Source organism: Pleuronectes platessa, chromosome 18 (assembly GCF_947347685.1).
Source record: "Pleuronectes platessa chromosome 18, fPlePla1.1, whole genome shotgun sequence".
NCBI classification, from domain to species: domain Eukaryota; kingdom Metazoa; phylum Chordata; class Actinopteri; order Pleuronectiformes; family Pleuronectidae; genus Pleuronectes; species Pleuronectes platessa.
In genome coordinates, this window is record NC_070643.1 from 9,404,859 (window position 1) to 9,425,347 (window position 20,489).

Genomic DNA, 20,489 nt, shown 5'->3' on the forward strand with positions numbered 1-20,489 from the left:
CTTCACCCAGTTGTCTTCACTCATTGGTCCACTCCCGGCGTCTTTGGGAGGAGCCTGAGTGCTGCTCTACCTGAATGTGTTAATCCTATGTAACATCCAGACCCTAACTTTCATGCAAGTTCTGAAAAGTCTGCCCCTGCCTCTATTTCCAGGTTGTTGTGTGTCCGTGCCGCCTGTGTATCTGTGGATGTGCATGTGTGAGTGTGTGTTGTCCACACTGTTCTGTCTGTCTTCTGCTCTCCTGCTGCCCCTCGGTGGGACACAACCCTCTTTCTCCCCTGCTCCCTCTGCACCTCTGCCTCCCACCCTCCTCGCCCCTCCGCCCAGCCCTCTCCACCCGCACCTCTCTCTCCCTCTCTCTTTCTCCTGAGTGGGCTTTTTTCAGGGCTGTGCACATAGCCCCACCATCCCCGGCCCACCACCGCACCAGCCCCCTCCACCCCCCCCGCCCTTCCTCTCGGACAGTTTTGCTCCGCCAGTTCCGCAGTGTGCCGGGGCCTGGAGAGGAGTGAGGGAGCGGAAAGAGCAGTGTTAAGAGAGGATTTAGTGAACCGAGGAGAGACAGACGTGGGGAGAGAGGTACCATGGCTGCTCTCTCTGCCTTGCTGAAGACCTGGGTGCTACTGCAGACCCTGTGCCTGGCTCTGGCCCAAGTGGTGAGTGGGGACACCAGACTTTATTCTGAGGGTTCAGGGAGGTTAAGGGCCCCTGGAAAGGGCCGGCGGGCTCCGGGTGTCTGGAGGTGATGTTGTTGGCTGTTTTTTGTCTTGCTGTTGGTTTAGGTGATCAAAATTAGCTGTTGAAGCTTGACACTTGCAAAATGCATGCATGTAAAAAACTAGCAATCAACCCCAAAAGAAAATCAAAAGACGAGCTTGACATGTTTTTGCTGCCGTGGGGACAAAATGAAAGTGGGACTATCTTCCGTGGATTATCATCCTCTGAGTTTGGACTCGTTTCTCTTCTCCCGTTGCATCGGAGGATTTCACCAAGGTCACTTTGTTTTTCAAGACGACTCTTATTCATGGGAAATGGAAGAAAATGTAAATGATTTTTGCCATGACAGAGATGGAAATCGGTGGACTGGACACACACATGCCGACACATATGCCGACACACATTTTGACCCCTGGGTGTGAAAAGCCCTGTTCAAACAGAGACCCACATGTTATCTACTGGATTTCACTCTTAAGGATTATTTTCTATTCCTACTGTTCGTTTTTTTTTGTACATTTTTCCTGAACATTGGAAGAATTCAGAGTTGGATTATCACCTGATGAATCGGCTGATCCACTGACACGATGATATTCAATAGAGGCTGAGGAGACAGTGAGATGGGGGGGGGTTGTTTGGGGGGTAAACAGTGCCAGTCTCAAGACCCCTCCTCCCACATTCCTCCTCAATCCTTGGTTTTTACTTATTTTGTTACAACCAATTATTTTCAATATAACCCTTAATTTCTCGATAGCAAACTGCCCAGAATTGACTGATGTGTTTTAATTGAATTCTTTAATTTATGCAATATTTACTTTTGCGCATTACTTGTTATTGCCAAATTGATAAGATATTATATTATTTGTGTAGAACACTAGTGTATTTACTTCTAATTAAATGCTTTGAATTAATTTTTGTCCAATACAAGGTTCATTTATCTAATTATAACGCAAGATTCATTAATACAATTTAGTAAATTACATAGTACATAGTAGCTTTTTCATTGATAAAAAAACAACTAAATTAAATGATATATTTTTGTATTACTTGTATTACTTCTACTATTATCATATTGCAATGTGTGATTGTAACTTTTGGTGTTGTTGTTTAAATTATCACCTTATTAATCATGTTGCTACAGGATATTGTTATAATATAGTTTTTTAGGATAAAAAGTGTCACTCAGTCTAAATGTGTGTGTCTGTGTGTGTTTCAGAGGGGTCCACCTGGACCTCAGGGCCAGCCCGGCCTACCAGGCCCCTCTGGCACTCCTGGGTCAGACGGCATCGATGTGAGTATCCTCACAGGTTTGCCCAACAGGTCTGTCACAAAGACGGGCATTGTGCCGCAGAAATACCACAGCCCCTGCTGCTCCGCAGGACCGGAGTCTTACCAGCAGAGGGCACTGCATATGAAAACACGCTGGCACAAAAGCTCTCTGTTCCCAGCAGAGAGAGGGGTCTTTGAGGGGGGTTGTGGGGGTGGGGGGGACCTTCGGCTCAATCCTGAGTTTGTTTCCCAGTAATGTGATACATTTCAGATATTCTCGGGGGGGTTAACTACACACGGGTTGAATAAATATGTATAATTATGGCTGCAGTGAAGTTTAGGAGTTTATTCTGTGATACAAAATCCCATGTAGTTAAACACTTGATAGGTTTCAGTTTATAAAATTGAACTGTGAAGAAATGCGCGTAATCTCATAATTAATTGCACAACCTTCATCAGAGGTCGGAATAATGTTTCCACCAGAACGACCCTGAGACATGTTGGTGAAGAAAACAGGACTTATCACTGGCCAAATCTTTGAACGTGTACCTGAAGAACATATCCTGATTCCCCCAAAGTGTCTGTCGAATGTAGATTCGTGGTCATTTTTTTATATTATTTATTCCCCCTTTATTTAATAATGTAAAACACAGCGGTCAGATGTTTTGCATGGAGAGGACAGCATCTTAAAAAGTTGTATAAAACAAGATATGTTGTTTTATATAAGTGTTATGAACGCCTTCCATATCATATGGACCTTTCTCCCATAAATTGAATCTTTACTCCATCTCTCTGCAGGGAGAGACAGGACCTCCTGGGCCCCCTGGACCACCAGTAAGTTTACACTCTGCTGTTTATTGGATGTTACATTGGTGAAGACATATTTAAAGTTTGATGTACGTGTCCTTGGCTTTGGTGATCGACATCCGTGTGTTTGTTTTACCTCAGGGGTTAAAGGGAGAGCCAGGAGAACCGGGTCCTGATGGAGTTCCAGGAGAGAATGGCATCGATGTGAGTAAACAGATGGATGTGTGAGAGAGAGACAGTGAGACAGAGTGAGAGAGAGAGAAAGGGAAGCGAGAGATTGATACGGCATGTATAAGAAATGGTCCCAAAGAAAACTGCTTCCCAAAAGAAACGTCCTGAGAGGAGTCAAGTGGAAAGAGACGGAGAAGAAGTGAGAACACACTCCCACAGGGTTGGTACGACAGGAATTAACTGTTGTGTAAACTGAGTTCAAGAGTACACAGCTGGGAAAAAATAGAAACACACATTAACAGTGGTGAAAAGTACACAACTGTAAACCAAACTCGTCTTGGGTGAAATACATAACGAGATACTGGAAACCACAAGTTGTTCCTGAAGTGATGATAGCATCTGAGAGAGGGTTTTGTATTTTTATAATATTATATTTATAATATATTTAGTGTTAAATCAGAGTAAGCAAATACCGAGAAGCTTTTCAAATCAATCAAAATTTAAAGGTAGCCTGTTGCCCTTTTGACCACTGGAGGTGCTGTAGAGCAGCGCATTGATGAGCAGGTCCCTGAGATGTTTGGATCACTTGTCGTATTACCACATAGACAAGGACACATATGTGTTACATGTATGGGTTGAAGTGATATGTATAAATACATTTAAACATATACATACTGACAGGATGAATTTGACACAATCCTAAATGAAAGTCTTCTCATAGCACTATTTTTTCTGAGCTTTCTACAGTTTCATAAACTCTTCTTCAGCAGCGACATTTGCTAAAAGATATGAAAAAGGTTTTTTATCAAAAGCAGTTTGAAGATACCAAAGATAATCATTCTTGACCTCGGAAGTTTAATAAACCGATTCTAACTCAAGGTCCCTGTACTTGATGTTTTCTAATATATCACAATCCATTTATCTAGATTGGTAAATATCCAGATTGTCCAAAGTGGGATTTGATTAGAAATGTTGAGTGTTAGCAGAACTGTTTACAATAAAAATTCCTACATTTAAGTAATTATAAGAGCAGAAGTATGTGTATAGTGCGGTATGGTAAAATGTCATCTTTAAAATATGTCCAGAGTCTAATTAAGATTAATATAATATTTAAAGCATTTTGTGATGCTACCTTAGCATCACAAAATGCGTGATTACTTATTTTATTGTTTAGACTTTTCCTTTGTGGGCTCGATTTTATCTGTAATACCAGCTTTGTGGATATTGTACTGCAACACTGACCCTTAAACTCCTGAATTACATTGTTAGTAATAATGGTGATTTAGTGATTAAAGCTCATGTCACTGTTCCAGTCATGGAAATGTGCTTTAAATGGAAAATGTCCTCCTTTGTACCACATGAACATGAAATATCAAATAATATATAATAATTAAATCTCTAGTAATCTCTAGTAGTGATGGGATAAAGACCAGAAAATGAGTTTGTAATTATTTTGAGCTTCAGTTTTGGATTTGTCTGAAAATAATTGTGAACTAACTGAAGACTGAGAGTGTGAGGAGAGTGGAATGAGTGTCAATGCCTAATGGTCACATGCTTAAAGACTCACACACACACACACACGCACACACACACACACACACACAGACACACAAACACACACACACACACACATTCCTCAGAGATTTACCCTGTAATCCGCCCTGGAATCTCAGATTTGCTTCCTAATTACTTACAAGGAAATTGTCAACTTCGATCAAATGGGGGATTGAACCTTTCCACAAGGTGAATTCAAGTCACATGAGGCCGGTGGAAAAACCCAGTGGTAACTGATCATGTCCTCTTTAACCTCCTCAGTGGTTTTCCTCTACAAACATATTGACTTTATCACTTTTCCCTGCTTGTCTCCAGGGTTTGATCGGAGCGAAGGGTGACCGAGGTCCTGTTGGGAGCCCTGGCCCAAAGGCAAGTGTCTGAACCTCCACCTGGAAATAGTATTATTATATCTGATTACACTGCTGCTCTGTGGAAAACCTGCTTCTCAAACATTAGAGTGTTTCACCTCTTGTTTTTGTTGTGGATGGAATAAAACGTTCATATTTCACAAGGGACCCTAACATTTGTATTTTCTCTTGTCTCAGTGATGTTGATCATGGCACTGAGAAGATTATGATAATAGCTGTGTCTCTGGATCCTTTCTTGCATTAGTGATCAAATATAGTTTCACCTTCAGTACAACATTTTATACGTCGAGGATTGTATTGCCTATACCTATTGTTGTCATTTATTTGTGTGGGAGCCAAACATGTCACCTCTGTATTTATATTTTTGTTTACTGTCGTCTTCAGGGTCAACATGGACCCAGCGGTGAGCCCGGCCCTCCTGTAAGTACATTTTTACTGTGATAAGTGAATACATAAAATAAATATATTTTTATGAATATCTTACACTAAAAACACTGGTAGAGAACGTACGTGAATGCTTTACCTGAAGTGAAAATCATCAATCGTCCCCCGGTTAAAATGTTCACAAGATAAATAATGACATCATTGATTCACTATTAAAGAGGAAAAAATACATTTTAGTATCAGACTATTTGTTAGGTATTCAATAGGTTTTCAATATACAAGGTCTTTGCTTTGGTAGTTATCGCTTAAAAAAACATTACTTGGTAAAGAAATAGGGAGAAAGAAAAAACAAAGTACTGGAGAACAAAAACTGTTCAGAAAAATAGGTAACAAATTTATACAAATTGGAACAATATGGACCAATTTGCCCTAGATTACAAATTAAACAAAACTATATTAATTAGTGTGGACATTTGTGAAGCCATACTCTGCAGTGTGTCTCCAGCCAATGAGTTGAAGCTTTTATCAATTCCCCAAATCCTCTTGCAATTTATTTTATTAGGTACAATAACAGTTAGTGTATAAATTATGTAACCTGTTCAAATGATCACATCTAATGCAGCACTCTAAGGAACTAACAACCATAAAATGAAGATCCACACCACTAGATGGCGCTGCTTCACAGCTTCAAGTATTGTTCGTATGCACCTTCCCTAATATACATTTTTCAGAATTTTGTTCTTGCTTCGGTTTCTGGGCCTTGTACAATTAATTCAACAAAGATGTCTCAACTGACAGAAAACGTGTGGAGCCTCAACCAGACCCTGATTTTGTGGTCAGATGAATGTACTAATATAATTATCAGAAATTGAAATAGAAGTGTAATGTTGTCAAAAACTGCACTGAAATAGATAAAGTGTGTATATGTATATCAGCTTTGACGAGTCAGATCCCCTCATCTCACGAGGCAGACTTGATACTTAGGAGTTGACTCATGACTGAATCAGACATTAGGTTTGAAGCCAAATCCTCAACATACTGTGATCCAGCTGCTCTCGTACAGCGACCCCCCCCCCCCCCCCTCGACTCCCTTTGTTTCTTCATGCCTGAGCACCGGACCAGCTGTGCCCTCTTTGGGTTCAATCTACCCAGATGTGGCATCTGCTTCCTACAGCTGACACGAGCCCTAATCCTGCACACTGCAGCGGAACGTGTGGTCTGTGATCCACATGTTGTGTTCCCAGTATCCCACTGCACCACTGACTTAATGCTCATTAGTGAAGGCCAGGCCAGGCATGGAGACAGTGCAAAGTGGACATGTGCAAAGTGGACATGTGTAATACAGTGGGGGGCCACTAGGGGGAGCTCTGTGTCCATCTATCACACAGTGTTCAGGATGTTAAAACCATTGAGAGTCACACATGGTACACTGTTTGTTAAATTAGTCGGTGTGTTGCAGGGGTGTGTTGTGCTGTGTCGTGTCATGTCGGTTTATGTGTTGTGGTTTGTCGTGTTGTGTGTTACGTGTCCTGTTGAGTTGTGTCATATCTTGTTGTGTCATGTTAAGTTGTGTAATGTTGTGTCGTTTGTGTTGTGTAGTGTTGTGATGTGTTGTGTTGTGTCATGTCATGATGTGTCGTATTGGGTTGTGTGATGTGTGTTGTGTGTTTTGTTTGTCATTTCTTGTTGTTTCATGTCGTGTCAAGTCTTGTTTTGCTGTGTTGTGTTGTGTCATGGTGAGTCATGTCTTGTCATGTTGTGTCGCATCATGTCTTGTCATTACTTGTTGTGTTTTGTCGTGTTGTGTTGTGTTGTACACTCCCATGCCGGAGATCCTGCCCTCTCGGATGTTCTTCCATCAACAAGGCTTAATACTGAGTTTATAATTAATTCCAAGCAAAAGACACAGTAAACATAAACTGATTGCATTCAGCGTCTTTGTTCCTCCTGAGCACTGTTTACTCTGCACTCTGACACCACGCGCACACATTACTGAATTACCGCTGCCGTTATTAATTGGCTTTCGCCAACATTAATTGATCGTTTCATGGATTGGTTCCACTTGTTATTCAGTGATTAATCCCTTGTCCATATCGTCCTCACAGGGAGCAGGCCTTCCAGGACTCGCTGTAAGTAGCTTGTTTGGTATTATACACTTACGCATTTATCACTTAATAGCTTTAGCTTGAGGTGTGGAAATCATCCTGTTGGATGTTGGGTGTGTACACAATGTCATTACTGCCTCTTTTTGTCTTTCTGTGTAGGGAGCTCTTGGGGCAATTGGTCTTCCAGGTGAAATTGGGGTAAACGGGATAAAGGTAGGAAACCGGCTTCAGTTTATTATACTGCCTTCAGGATAAAAAAACAAACAATATTAACATGTAATACGCAGCTCAAATCTTCACCTTTGCAGTCTCCTTCCTTTCCTTTGCTGTATTCAGGGTGTCATGGGACCACCTGGACCTCCAGGACTTCCTGGACCTCCCGGCAAACCTGTAAGTGTGCGACCAGGACTGGTTTTCCAGGACGCTTCTCATTATTCTGATACTTTTTTCTTTTAAATGAACAAACATGATTTGAAATCACTTGGCTGGAGTGCGACTGAATTTCATTTTGATGTAGTGGGAATGAAAACTACTCTCTGAAATTATAAGTTAAAATAACAGCAGACAATACATGTAAGAACAAAACTCTGCCCATGACTGTGTAACACTGGGCTGGTAAATAGTTTTGTGCTTTTAAAGACATTTAAATTAAACATCGTAAATTTCCCCACGGCTCATAATTTCAATGTAAACACAGAAGAAGCAGATAAAGCACTAGCACGAGCAAAAAAAACTGTAGTTAAACCAATACTTTACTTTTTAGGCCAATATCACTTCTGGAATTGTAATCAAATCATTTAACGATATATAGCAGATGTTTTATTACCTAAAATACATAAGATAAAGACTAATTTTGAAAAAGGTAGTAAGTGAGCCGGACATTTTACATTTAAAAATAAACTAATCAGTGCTGTGGTTGACGACTGCGATACCTTATCCTGATCACATTCATCATATTCTTCTTCTCATTTGTGCTGTAAATTCTTATTGTATTGGCTCATCTGCACTAAGCTAAAATCAGCTGATCTATCGGTCCAGCAGATTCATCAGCGTAGCTCTGACAGCAATAAACTAAAACTTCAATCATAGAAAAGATGTCCCAGTAAATCATTTCATATCTGTGACAGATGACGGTCTTCTTCTTTTTTTTATCGAGCCTGGTGAGATCAGCTGTGTGAGGTAAATGAGCTACCAGCCGCTCATCGGGCTTAATCAAGCGCGTAGTTTCTTCAGTTAAATTGCACTTGACGAATTATCGTAGGGGTCACATTGTAAAAGTGAAGCAAAGACAAAACTCACCGTCTGCCAATGTTGAAATATGATCTTTTCTGCAGAGTTGCCAGCAAGTAGCATGTTTTCTTTATTGACTTATTTTATGTAGTGTATGATAACAAAAAGACGTGACACAGCCAGAGCTCACTGCTGCATGAACAGGCCCCAGCAGACACTAAGTGGTGAGATATCACAAACACTTTTGGGCGGTACGCTTTCAAGTCTATTTTCCAATGGTGTAGGTCTAAGAATGGGAGGGGGAGGAGGTGGTGTCTTCATTGAGAGTGATGGTCCCAGCCCAGGAGAGTGTATTTGTTTAGCTTTAGTGCTGTCCTAGGGTAAATAAACCCCCATTAGATCATTGGGCTGTCTCATCTGACTGTAGCAGGAATACATCAGCCCCTCTAGAGATACTGCTCTTTATAACTCAATCTATAAACGGAGAGAGAGGGGGGAAGATGGAGGGACAAATTGGAAGAGAGAGGGAGAGAGAGAAAGCCGAGGGTTTCGCTTGCTCGTCTCCGAGCAGGCGAGGCAACTGTCACCAGGTGACTTTCTTCACCCATCCATCTATTTCTCCGTCTGTCCATCCGTCCAGGGTCCTCCAGGGAAGTTCATCGGTGGAGAGGAGGGGAGTGCAGACTTCCAGGTGAGATCTAATGACATCTCCTTTACTTGCAAATCTGATTTGACGCGCTTTCACTTTTCATAATCTGCAAATCTCTCTCTCTCTCTCTCTCTCTCTCTCTCTCTCTCTCTCGACAGTGTCCTCTTAACTGTCCAGCAGGACCAAAAGGCCCTCAGGGAATACAGGGTGTCAAGGTGAGGGCTATGCCTGACGTTTTGTTTTGACTGCTCTTAAGGAGTACGATGATTATATTATGTTAAATTATTCGGACACCTGACTGACTTCCTGTTGCCCTCCAGGGACACAAAGGACGTGCTGGTGTTCTCGGAGAGCCTGGCAGCATCGGAAAAACGGTGAGCTGCGCAGTCTGCTGCTAGAGTGGCTCCACGAATGCACTCAAACACCCATTCTTGAACATGTTGCACAGTCCCGCACTACTCGCCCCCTGTTCAGGACCAGGAGAAGCAAGGATTAGCTCTAATGATGCCCCCCGAGGCACATGACTGGCACTAATCTGGCTGTGATTAGTCAGGCCTTGCCTCGGCCCTGCAGACAGCAGCCAGATGAAAGGGGTGGTGAAGATGCAGGTACATAGAGGGGAGGATGAGAGAGTCAGGGTTCGCGCAGCACTCTCACCTCGCTGTATTAAGCAGAGCTAATGAGCACACGGTGGGCTCCGAGGGAGCGGCGAGCCAAGCCCCAGGAATTAGCCTCTGATCTTCCCACACAAGGAGTCTTCTGGCAGTGCTTAGACGCTCTAAACACTCAGAGCACAGTAGAGTATTTTAGAAGACCTGCCTGCACTCAAGGCCGCTCTGTGGTGCTGCTCCTTCTTTTCTTCTCCTTGAAGACAGTGCCCACAGGCTGTTTACAACCCAATAGCTGTTACCATCAATGAGAAATGTGCCGTCTCTGTGAGTTGGTGCATTACTGATGACTCTGTGATGCAAGAACAGTATCAGATTCATCTCTAGTGTGCTGAAAAATATAAACCAGCCAGCTGGATGATGACCTGAGGTTCGCTTTTGATGTGTTTTTCATCTTTAACTGGACAGAAATGATGAGATGGTTGTGGAAGAAAATATATTTTTGTAACTAGAGAAGGAGGCAATTAGCTTAGCTTAGCCGATCTTATTTTGGTTTAGCTTGCCCTAGGTTTGCTTGACTTAAAGATTGGAAGCAGGGGAAACAGCTAGCCCACTCTTGACCGAAGTTAAAAATTATGCCCCGAAAATAATCATTAGAGTTATTTATAGAGGCTCCTTTTTTCTCAGCTGGTAGTTTAGCTTTTAGTTTTCCAAAATGTCAGTGGGTCTATAGGACGAATTATAATATGTAACACCCCTGAAACCAACTTGTCGTTTTCGTTAAAGGTTAATTACGTCCACATTTTCAAACTTCATCCCTAGAAAAGGCCGACCGCTACTTGTGCAAAACTTCATCACCCCCTGTGTCCAGGTCTATACCCAAAGACATGATGAGGCTACAGCTCTGCTCAATCTCTGCAAGAAACTGAATCCATGTCATGTCCCAAAATGTCGAACTATTCTTACAATAGCACAGATAAATAATTTAAACAAGTTCAGCCTCTATGACATCTTGTGGTTGTTTTTTATTAAGTGTTGGAAAAAATGTGCAAAGTCATCCAACATCAAAGGAACATCGAAAGGAAACAATAACCATCACATATTGGTTTCCACACATACACACACATACAAAACCCAACGAAAAATACCTCCTACAAGTTTGTTAAATTCCTTTGAATGTGATATGATTGGTATGAGGAGCGCATGCTACAGATAGCAGCACAGCATAATTAATCATTCTCCTCTTTTTCTCTCCTCCACCAGGGCCTCAGGGGAGAAATGGGCATCTCTGGGGAACAAGGCATCCCAGGACCTGCGGTACGCTGACAATACAACTTTCAGTAACCCAGCAAAGTTAGAAATATGGGATAATATTGTGTTGTTTTCACATACTATCGTCTCGTTCCAACAGAACACAGTGTTCTGTCGTTTATAGTGTGATCATGGTCAAGGTCAGCGTCCTTACCTTGCTGTTCTTTGCTTCTTATCAGGGTCCAATTGGTCTGAGGGGTTATCCAGGAATGATGGGTCCTAAAGGAGAGACGGTTAGTACCACATTTCTTTTTTCCTTTTCACTTATATTTATATACTTTGTCCTCTTTCTCTGAAGGTGCAATGTGCTGCTCTCATTCTTAGACAAGCACCAATAAGGAGGCACAGCCAAACCTGTGCCCGCTATACAAACATCATCCATTAACGGCAATGGGGACATATGGAAATGATGCTAACACAAATCTCTCCCCTCCCTCTAATGAGTTGGGGTTGTCTGGGTCCACGGTGCCTCCATCTGTAGTTAATGACCCGCTGTAGCCATCCGTCTTACTGTTAACATTAGCCGCGTTAGCCAAGTTAGCGCCCCGGCTTAGTGCCAAAGCAAGAGTGGCTGGCGCTCTATGTAGCTCCCATTAGTGAAGTGAGTTAAGCACTAATTAGCCCTTTATCACAATGAATCGTAGGCTACCACAACTTAGCATCCTTCCTGATCTGAGGTGATTAATGGCACTTTTTTGCTTTCCTGTAGGGGCCTCGCGGTTACAAGGGCATCAACGGACATGTTGGAATTGCCGGGCCTCCTGTAAGAACACACACACACACACACACACAAAATGACTTGACTATAATATAATAACGGGTTCCTCAGGTGCTTTAAGTTTCGTTTTGTTGTTTGCAGGGCGAGGAGGGACCTCAGGGACCACCCGGAGAGGCGGGAGACAAGGGAGACAAAGTAGGTGACTCTCCCAATGTTGTTCCTTGAAGTTTTTTACCACAGCAACGTGGCACAAGACGAAAAAAAGAAAAAATTCTGTGATCCCGATGTGCTTTGCGAAAAATTCACCGCCGCTGATTTGCTTATCCTCCGCAGGGCAGCCGAGGTATCCAGGGCCCACAGGGTGCGGTCGGCAAGAAGGGAGAGAATGTGAGTGATAACACTTTTGTTTGTGTGCCACACAGCCGTGTTCGGTGAGCTTGCCAAATAAAGTCCACTGACTCATCTGTCTGTGTTTTGCAGGGTCTGCCGGGTATTGATGGAAAAGATGGCACACCTGGTATTCCTGGAATCAAGGTAAGGGCTGCCAGCCGCGATAATAATGAGCGACTTCCATCTCTGTAAAAGACGACAATTAATTCCTCGTCTGTTCTCACTCCTGCAGGGCGGCTCCGGTCAGGCTGGGATGCCAGGTCCTCCTGGTCCTCATGGAGTAGCGGTGAGTGATCTTTCAGTGTACTGCCGCGGGGAGGATTTTTTTTTGTCTGAGGATTGTTCAATAATGCCCCTGAAAGGCTCATGCAAATAAGCCTGTCTGCAAATGCTTATTGTCAACTCAGTCCACGTAGAGGCGTCAGTCTTTTTCTCCTCCTCAAATCTTTTGAGCCAAAACACAGACAGAAGGAAATAAGTGCAAAGCAGCTTGTATGTTTTTTTGTTCTGGGCTCTGATCCAGGTTTACAGTGACCCTGCGACCGTCGCTCTTTTAGAATATAAACCACCTTGAAACAGTGTTTCTCCCTCCCACTGCGAGTGATTTATCACAATCAGACCATTGTGTATATGTGCCTTTGTGTGTGTGTGTGCGTCATTCTGACTAAGGACTAATGGAGCATGAGATGTACACTTTTTCTGTGTGGCCATTGCAGTGACTCTGACACTGTTGCAGACTCAAATACCACATGTCAGCCTGCTTTATGCCCGGCTGTGGCTCACACACACACACACACAAACACAAGCTCGGCCTATTCTCATTATCATTAATATTGTGTGTATTTTCAGACATGAGTTTTATAACAACTTATTCACATGCACCCACACAATAATATCCACATCCATTACCCAACAGCTTTTTCAGGTTATAGTACAGAGGTCACGATCCCTGTATATTTCAAACACAATGAATCAAGCGTGCACCACACTGTCAGAGTGCAAGATACAGATGTTTCTGTGGGATTTTCAGCTTTATTACAAACATGCGGCAAAAGTTTCCTGCTAGAATCAGTCCTGGGATGATGTTATGGATTTCATCTTTACTACACAATAGCCAGGATCCCAGATACACGATGCATATGCAACTTCTGATTTCCTCTTATTCTATATTCATTCTCTCTGTAGGGATTGCCTGGCAGTCCCGGGTCTAAAGGTGGAGTTGGAGCTACGGTAAAGCTTTCATCAACTCACATTACATTATGTTATATGGACGTCTTCTTCTTTTAAAATAATGTTTTTCTGTTTTTCATGTCCTCGTTAGGGCGGGCCTGGACCTCGAGGACATGTAGGCATGTCTGGTGCGCCTGGACCTCTGGTAAACATGCATACACAGTCATATGGCTTTTTTAAGGTATTATAGATGCTTTCTTACTGTATTTTGTGCAGTTATGGTGAATAATTGTACTTTTGCATCATCCTAGGGTGAGCCTGGTCTCCCTGGTGTTGCTGGTATGGAAGGAGTACCTGGGCCTAAGGTACAAAATCCAGAGTTGCTGCATTAAAAATACAAAACAGCTGCTGCTTTAAAACCACATGTACTCACCCCCTTCGTTGACTCCTGCAGGGCGACAGAGGCCAGCGGGGAGCGGTCGGTCCACAGGGAGTTGTCGGCAAACCTGTAGGTTCCATTGCGTCTCTGTATTTATGTGTCTGATCAGCTATACAAACTATTTCAAGTGGATTTTCAGGGTTTATTTCTGATACTACTTATGTGACGTCCTAACAGGGGAGCAAAGGAGAGCGAGGACCCATGGGAGTACCTGGTGCGCAGGGCCTTAGTGGAACCAAGGGAGACAAGGTCAGTTTGTGTGTGTGAGTGTGTGAGTATGTGTGCACGAACAAATACACAATTTTTATGCGTGAGACATGTGCATCATTTCCTATTTTCAAACATACCTCATAATAAGTCAGTTACATCGACTTGTCCATTGGGGGCAGTGTTTAACCATGAATAAAAGTCCCAAAGTCTACAGTTAATCAGTGAATGAGGCAAACTGTATAAATAAGCAATATTTTACTACAACATTAAAACCCCTTGCCTTTGTTAATGTTGCAACCAAATGAAGTGCACAACGATCTAATTAAACTTCTCTTTCTTACTTTGTGAATCAACATTTCGTGATTGGACCATGTTACATGATCTCGAACAATATTTTTCTCTCCAGGGCTTTCAAGGAAAAGGCGGCTCAAAGGGAGACGTGGTGAGTCGCAGTTCTCCTCTTTCAAACTGGACTGACGGAGGCCTCATACATCTCATACACCTGCTTCGCTCCGGCAAAAATATTTCCAGAGCCATCCCTCTCCCTCGCCGCTCTTCATCTTCTCCTCTCTGTCACTTTTTTTTAGGGTGACCCCGGCGTTGAGGGACTGGCTGGCGAGAAAGGTGAAAAGGTAAAAATGACCACCACAAAAAGTTTTATACGTTTAGTTAAAAAACCCGCAGAGCAGACGTTATGAAGAAGAGGAAGTCTACTTTTGAATTTGCATTCAAATCCACGTTACAATCCAGATGGCAAATGAGCTATTTACATGACGGTGGAGCAGCGATGCATGTTGGCTCATTGAATTTGTATTTTTTGGACATTCATTTACAATATTCATTGATGAATTATTGCTCAATAAGTGTCTCTGAGGCAGAAATGAGCAATGTCTGTGTGTGTGTCTTTTCTGTGACAGGGTATGTCTGGTGAACCTGGACCCAAAGGACAGGTGAGCATCAAACTGTCTTTCTTTACATTTTCACCATCATCTATCTTCATTTCCTCTCTTTCTTTACCAATAAATTCTTCCTCAATGCGCTTACCTTAACAGCAAGGAATCAGGGGGGATCCTGGGCACAACGGACCCACTGGAGACTCTGGTAAACCAGGAGATCTGGGACCATCAGGGCTTCCTGGTCCAAGGGGACTCAACGGCGAGCGAGGAGTACCTGGCATGCCTGGTATTCAGGGATCAATTGTAAGTCCAGGTTTACTGTTCAGAAGCATGTTACAGTATAGATTCTAGATGCGTAGACATGTTGGTTTCTGATCTTTGTGATGCTCAGTCTCCTCTTCCTCGCTCTAGGGGCGCGATGCATCCGACCAGCATATAATCGAAGTGGTGTTGAAGATGTTGCAGGGTGAGCGTCTGGACCTGAATATTCAGCTTTGATGTGCATAGGGGAGATTAGATTAGTTCATTTCCCAGAACTACTTTCATCTCCTGAGCAATCAGTTAGCCGTCATCGGAAGGTAATTTAATCAAAATGATGATTCCGTCTCTTGGGTTACAGAGAGGCTAGCCGCAGTTGCGGTGAGCGCCAAGAGGGCTGTGCTGGGCGGAGCGGGTGTGATGGGACCTCCTGGGCCCCCTGGACCTCCAGGTTCATCCGGACCTCAGGGGCCACATGGCCTGCCTGGTGCCCGGGGCATCCCTGGCATGATTGGAGGGCCTGGACAGGTTGGAAACACAGGGCTCAAAGGTAAAAATACATAGTATGGCTTTGATACTTTTGCATGTGTTGAAGGTAGAGTCTTTAATCTGATGAATTTACATGTTCTACAGGAAAGAGAGGAGCAAAGGGAGAGAGAGGAGATCTAGGTAAACCTCACCCAGGAGCACCGGGACCCCCTGGAATACAAGGTAACAGAGCCTGGAGGAGATTCTGCAAGATCTATGCACATAAAACCAGGGGCATTGCAAGAGGCTTCTGCTAAAGGCTTCATATTGTTTGATTGGAGGTTTGGTTGAAGACAAGAATGTTCTACAGTACATGTGTTTATTGGGGGTGGGGTTCCATGTAGCGGCCCCTACGTGAAGAAGAGGAGGGGACAATAAGTAAATGAAGGACTTGACATTACAGTATCTGCGACAGGAGAAGCTGCTCAGAGGCATTTTAAAAGCATCATTAACTCCAGTCATTTAACAGATGCTCTTGAATGTGAAAGTAATAGGATTGGAAAAGCAGACACTAATTCCAACTCACTCTCTCTGCACACAACTACAATGTATGCATACATACAGTGCACACATGTAGTCCAGAAACTTGATCTGTTATTTTGACCCCCCCACAGGTCCTCCTGGCGTGGATGGCATGGCACGCAATGGCAGGCACGGTGAGAGAGGACCTCAGGGTTCAGCCGGAGAGGCCGGTTACCCCGGTAAGGCGGGCGCGCAGGGTCTGCCGGGCCTCTGCGAGGCAGCCATGTGTCTGGCGGCGTCAGCGTACACCTCCCCGAGGCTACAGGAGGCGGGAGTGATCAAAGGCCCCGGTGTTTAAGAGACCCGTCTCTCCGTCAGCGGCTCACGACATCATCCGGGAGAGAGGAGGAAGAAGAAGAAGAAGAGAAGGAGGGAGAAAGAGAGAGCTCCTCTCATGTAGGACAACATCGAGAACGAGGGTTGAGGGGACAATAATAGTGACTGCATGTACGGCGCCCCCTCCTGAATCTCCCAACCTTTAAGCTTTGACTGGCGGGATATCCTCTGATCTTACCCCCCCCCCCCCCCCCCCCCCAGCCCCCCAGCCCCCCTACATCACCGTGACAGCAGGAGCTTTCTAGTGTTTGATCGGATGACGTCATTCCCTGTCCAGATTTCCCAGGAACATCTGCTTTCCCCCTCCCACCTCAGCGACTCTGAGCTGAAACCCAAACATGGTGGAAGATGCTCCTGTTTCACACCGCGGTCACATTCAATGCTTTTTCACACATGCAGCATTTACTTTTTTTTTACGTTCAACTGCCCCGTCTGCAGCATCACACCCGACGCCTTTCAAAGTGTACAAAAATAAATGATTGAAGTCTAATTTCACACTCTGTACTGTATTGTAAAATGTAGTATTTTCCTCTGACAGCTTGAGTGATTTACCTCATGTGTACATTGCCCCCCCTCTCCCCTCCTTTCCCCCCAAATCCCTGCTCCCTACCCGGGCCTCATTTTAGAAACTAACGACTAGCTTTATCTCTTTCTCTTGTTGCCTGGCAACAGCATATCCCGATGGGCACTCCCATCTCCCACAATGCAGTGCTGTAAATCTTTGTAAATGTGTGTTGATTATTATGTAGAGAAAAATGAATGGGTTTCGATATGCACCAACGAAAAATCCTGTGTTAATGAATTCAGTGAGTAATAAAAAAAGTTCCTACAGAAATAATGAGTTCTCCAGACGAATCCGTCACCAGTGCGGATGTGCTCCCTATGCCACTGTCCAACTTTCCACAGGGTGTCGGCGATTTTGATTTATTTTTTAACAACAAAAAAACTATTTATTGTTCTTTATATAATCATCTGTAAGGAGGTTTTTTTTTCTGGCTGTTCAGGTAAACCCAAACCAATAAAAAGGAACCTTTTGTAAAATCCCACGTTCCGGAATGTATCATGTGGGGAATGGAAATACGTGTCTTTGCTCTGACTCACTTCTTTAAGCTCCTTCTCCTTTTCATTTCTCATATCAACTCACGCATGTAAACAAAATCCCGCTGCTTCCGAAGATGACGACAAAACTTCTGACACTCTTAACCACATGTAGACGAATGTCGCAAATTTGCCTCAAACCCCATTCCGCTCTTAATGCCGCCGATGTGACGATTGTGCCTGATGGTGCAAATACTACACATACCAAGGAAGGTATTGGAAGCACTCTGCCTCCATCTAGTGGTCGGAGGGGAAAATACGTACTAACCCCTTGGGTCTGTGCAGCAAAGTTATTTTGAGGTATTAAGCTGTATTTCAAATACTGTTATGATGGAACAGCAATGATTGTACAGAAAACATATGTTGTTATTCAATTTCAAGCAAAAGCAGCATCATTATAATAATCTACATACCAAAATTGGTTAAATTAAGGTTATGCCCCATTATGCCTAATGTCGCTAATTTGCCTCATATCTAATTTTATATCAATTGTATGTGCTATATTGAAATTAACAATCTCCACTTAATTTAGCATCTGTATGACAGGCCCAAAACACCAATAATATTTTTTTTTATATAATTGGAAATTAATTCAGGCAATAAGGGGATGAAAGCCACATGTGTCCAACAGCAACAAAAAAAACACGCATTTTCAGTTCTGCTTTCAAAATGATGGTTTTCATTCTCAAATGTTTCATACAACAACATATGTAAGACACAATGACAGTGAAGCAACAGATGCACAGGTGGAGTGGATGGATACACAGTTGGACAGCTGAACGGGGCCTATCGGGCACAAGCAGTCAGCGGGCCCTTGGGCCGGAGCCTCTGTTTGAGGCGACAGGGAACATTTAGTTGTCGGAGAGTAAATCCATCAATGATAAAGGGGCTCAAAAGACCACAAAGACACACAAAATGATGCAAAGGAGACACAGGTTGAAACACAAAAAATTATTAAACAATATAAAGAGAATTAAAATAGCACCAACTTCTGCTATTTTCTGGATGTGCTACAAGCGGTGGAGGGGTCTTTTTTACATGTCTGTGCCCAGGGGCCCATTGTCTCTGGTTGATCAATGCTACAGTATTTGAATGTTCGTTAACATAACAGTGGGATTCAGTTTGAAGTCGAACATTAGTTAGTCGAGTGAGAGTGTGAGAAATTTGGTTTTAACTGTGATTATTACTCATCCAAAATATTGTTTTCTGATAAACAAATGAAAACAAAAACTTTGAAAAAACAGCACCATGAAACACTTTCCAAGTTCTTATCCTCATATGTGATTGTTGTTTTTCTTGTGTCTGCACAAAATGTGTTACATTACAGTACCTGTTGTAATTGGGGCTCAATTATTGCTCCTGTTATATTCTTAAACAAGTGCTGAGTGAAGCGGACAGACGGCCATTACAGCGACTTTGGAATACCAGATGAGATGAGGTGCATTTAAATGGCTTTTTCTCCACAAAGGCCGGAGTTAAAATGAACAAAATGTACCAGAGCAAAAAAATAATTACAAAAAGCCAATGTGCTTTCTCATGTAAACACAATTTTCTTCTATAAATAATTTGTCTCTTACTGAACACTTATTCCCTTTTGAAAGCTTATAGAAAAATATCCCCGTGGCATTTTTTTTGTTGCCGTGGAACCACTGACAATGAAAAATTAAATGTTTAGCCATGCATACGACTTTTATCAAATCCTTTGAAAAGTATCAAAAGCCACCATATATATAAATATAAATATATACAAAACAGTCAAAGAGGGTATGAATGCAAGTTTGCGACTTCTTCTGTTTCTACAGAAACCGTAATACCTTTCTAGGGATATTCTCTTACAAGTCATATTCAAATATGTATCACACCTCAGGCACCGAGACAGAATATGAAATGAGCGGGATGCAATCCAAATGGGATTCAGTGACAAAGGAAGAAAGATACGAGAGGTGGAAGCAAAGTGCTACGATAATTGTGTGTATTCTCTTCCTGCAGATTTAAGACGATAGAGAGAAAAAAATAACAAAAGAAGCCAGAATAAATCCAGGAGAAGCAAATACAGATTGTGATTCTTGTCACCTCCCCTGGGTTGTTTGAAAATGTACAAAAGGAGTGAAAACATAGGGAGAAAATAAGAGGCTGTAATAAAGCAATGAATTGGCTTTCACAGGGAAAAAGAATGACGCGATAAAAAAAAAAGCGCTGCTGCTTTGGCGTAGACCTCGGTTCCAGTGAGGCCCTTACAACGAAATTGTGGATTTTCGCTCAGAACTACAGTTAAAAAACATCTGCGTGGTTAAAATGTATACAACTCAAATATAACAACAACAGCCGCTCCTTTATTTCATCAAATTCAATAACTTTGGATCATGGTCTTTGGTAATTCTGTCTTGTCCGTAGTGTCTTTGCTTCTGTCCCCCTTGCCCTTCTCCTCCATCCCCTCTACCAGGGGCCCTTCATAGGTGGGCCCTTGGGGCTGTACTCTACTTGATGGCTCATACAGTCTGCAGGATTACACCGGCCATCATTTCCCTTTGAGCCAGGCTGACCAGAAGATCCTGGGATGCCGGGAACGCCCTGCTGACCAACAGGACCTGGGGGTCCCATCTTACCGTAGCCAGGTGACCCCGGCATGCCTGGAGGAATCAAGGAAAGAGGAGAATTGTCATACAAGTGCAGCTGTCCTGTTTCTAAGGAGGCAGAATTATAAAAAAATAATGTACTTTTTAGCAAAAATCAATACAATACATTCTTTGCGTA

The 20,489-nt window shown here is 43.0% G+C and overlaps 2 protein-coding genes across 2 annotated transcripts in view; one reads left to right on the plus strand and one right to left on the minus strand.

Annotated features, from left to right (window-relative positions):
- The first annotated feature begins 499 nt into the window (after positions 1–499).
- On the plus strand, positions 500–16,599 carry col9a2 (procollagen, type IX, alpha 2). Its single transcript, XM_053446986.1, has 32 exons — positions 500–656; positions 1,931–2,005; positions 2,782–2,817; positions 2,932–2,994; positions 4,831–4,884; positions 5,268–5,303; positions 7,373–7,396; positions 7,532–7,585; positions 7,709–7,762; positions 9,243–9,293; positions 9,410–9,466; positions 9,572–9,625; positions 11,123–11,176; positions 11,350–11,403; positions 11,880–11,933; positions 12,030–12,083; positions 12,222–12,275; positions 12,369–12,422; positions 12,511–12,564; positions 13,464–13,508; positions 13,600–13,653; positions 13,760–13,813; positions 13,903–13,956; positions 14,065–14,136; positions 14,504–14,539; positions 14,685–14,729; positions 15,015–15,047; positions 15,150–15,296; positions 15,405–15,459; positions 15,613–15,801; positions 15,885–15,962; positions 16,394–16,599. The coding sequence occupies exons 1-32, from the start codon at positions 585–587 to the stop codon at positions 16,597–16,599; spliced, it is 2,076 nt and encodes a 691-aa protein (XP_053302961.1). The 5' UTR covers positions 500–584.
- Positions 16,600–18,391: 1,792 nt separating this feature from the next.
- col16a1 (collagen, type XVI, alpha 1) overlaps positions 18,392–20,489 on the minus strand; it is a 66,417-nt gene continuing 64,319 nt past the window's right edge. Inside the window, exon 70 of the mRNA XM_053446580.1 lies at positions 18,392–20,365. Within this exon, the coding sequence (XP_053302555.1) occupies positions 20,172–20,365 (194 nt within the window). The 3' untranslated portion in view covers positions 18,392–20,171. The remainder of the gene's footprint in view (positions 20,366–20,489) is intronic.

Excerpts from the sequence above, each read along its gene's own strand:
- col9a2 (XM_053446986.1), top strand. The coding sequence starts at position 585 with ATGGCTGCTCTCTCTGCCTTGCTGAAGACCTGGGTGCTACTGCAGACC. Across the intron at positions 13,509-13,599 it reads AAGGTGGAGTTGGAGCTACG|GGCGGGCCTGGACCTCGAGG; the intron begins GTAAAGCTTTCA and ends TGTCCTCGTTAG. Across the intron at positions 15,048-15,149 it reads AACCTGGACCCAAAGGACAG|CAAGGAATCAGGGGGGATCC; the intron begins GTGAGCATCAAA and ends TTACCTTAACAG.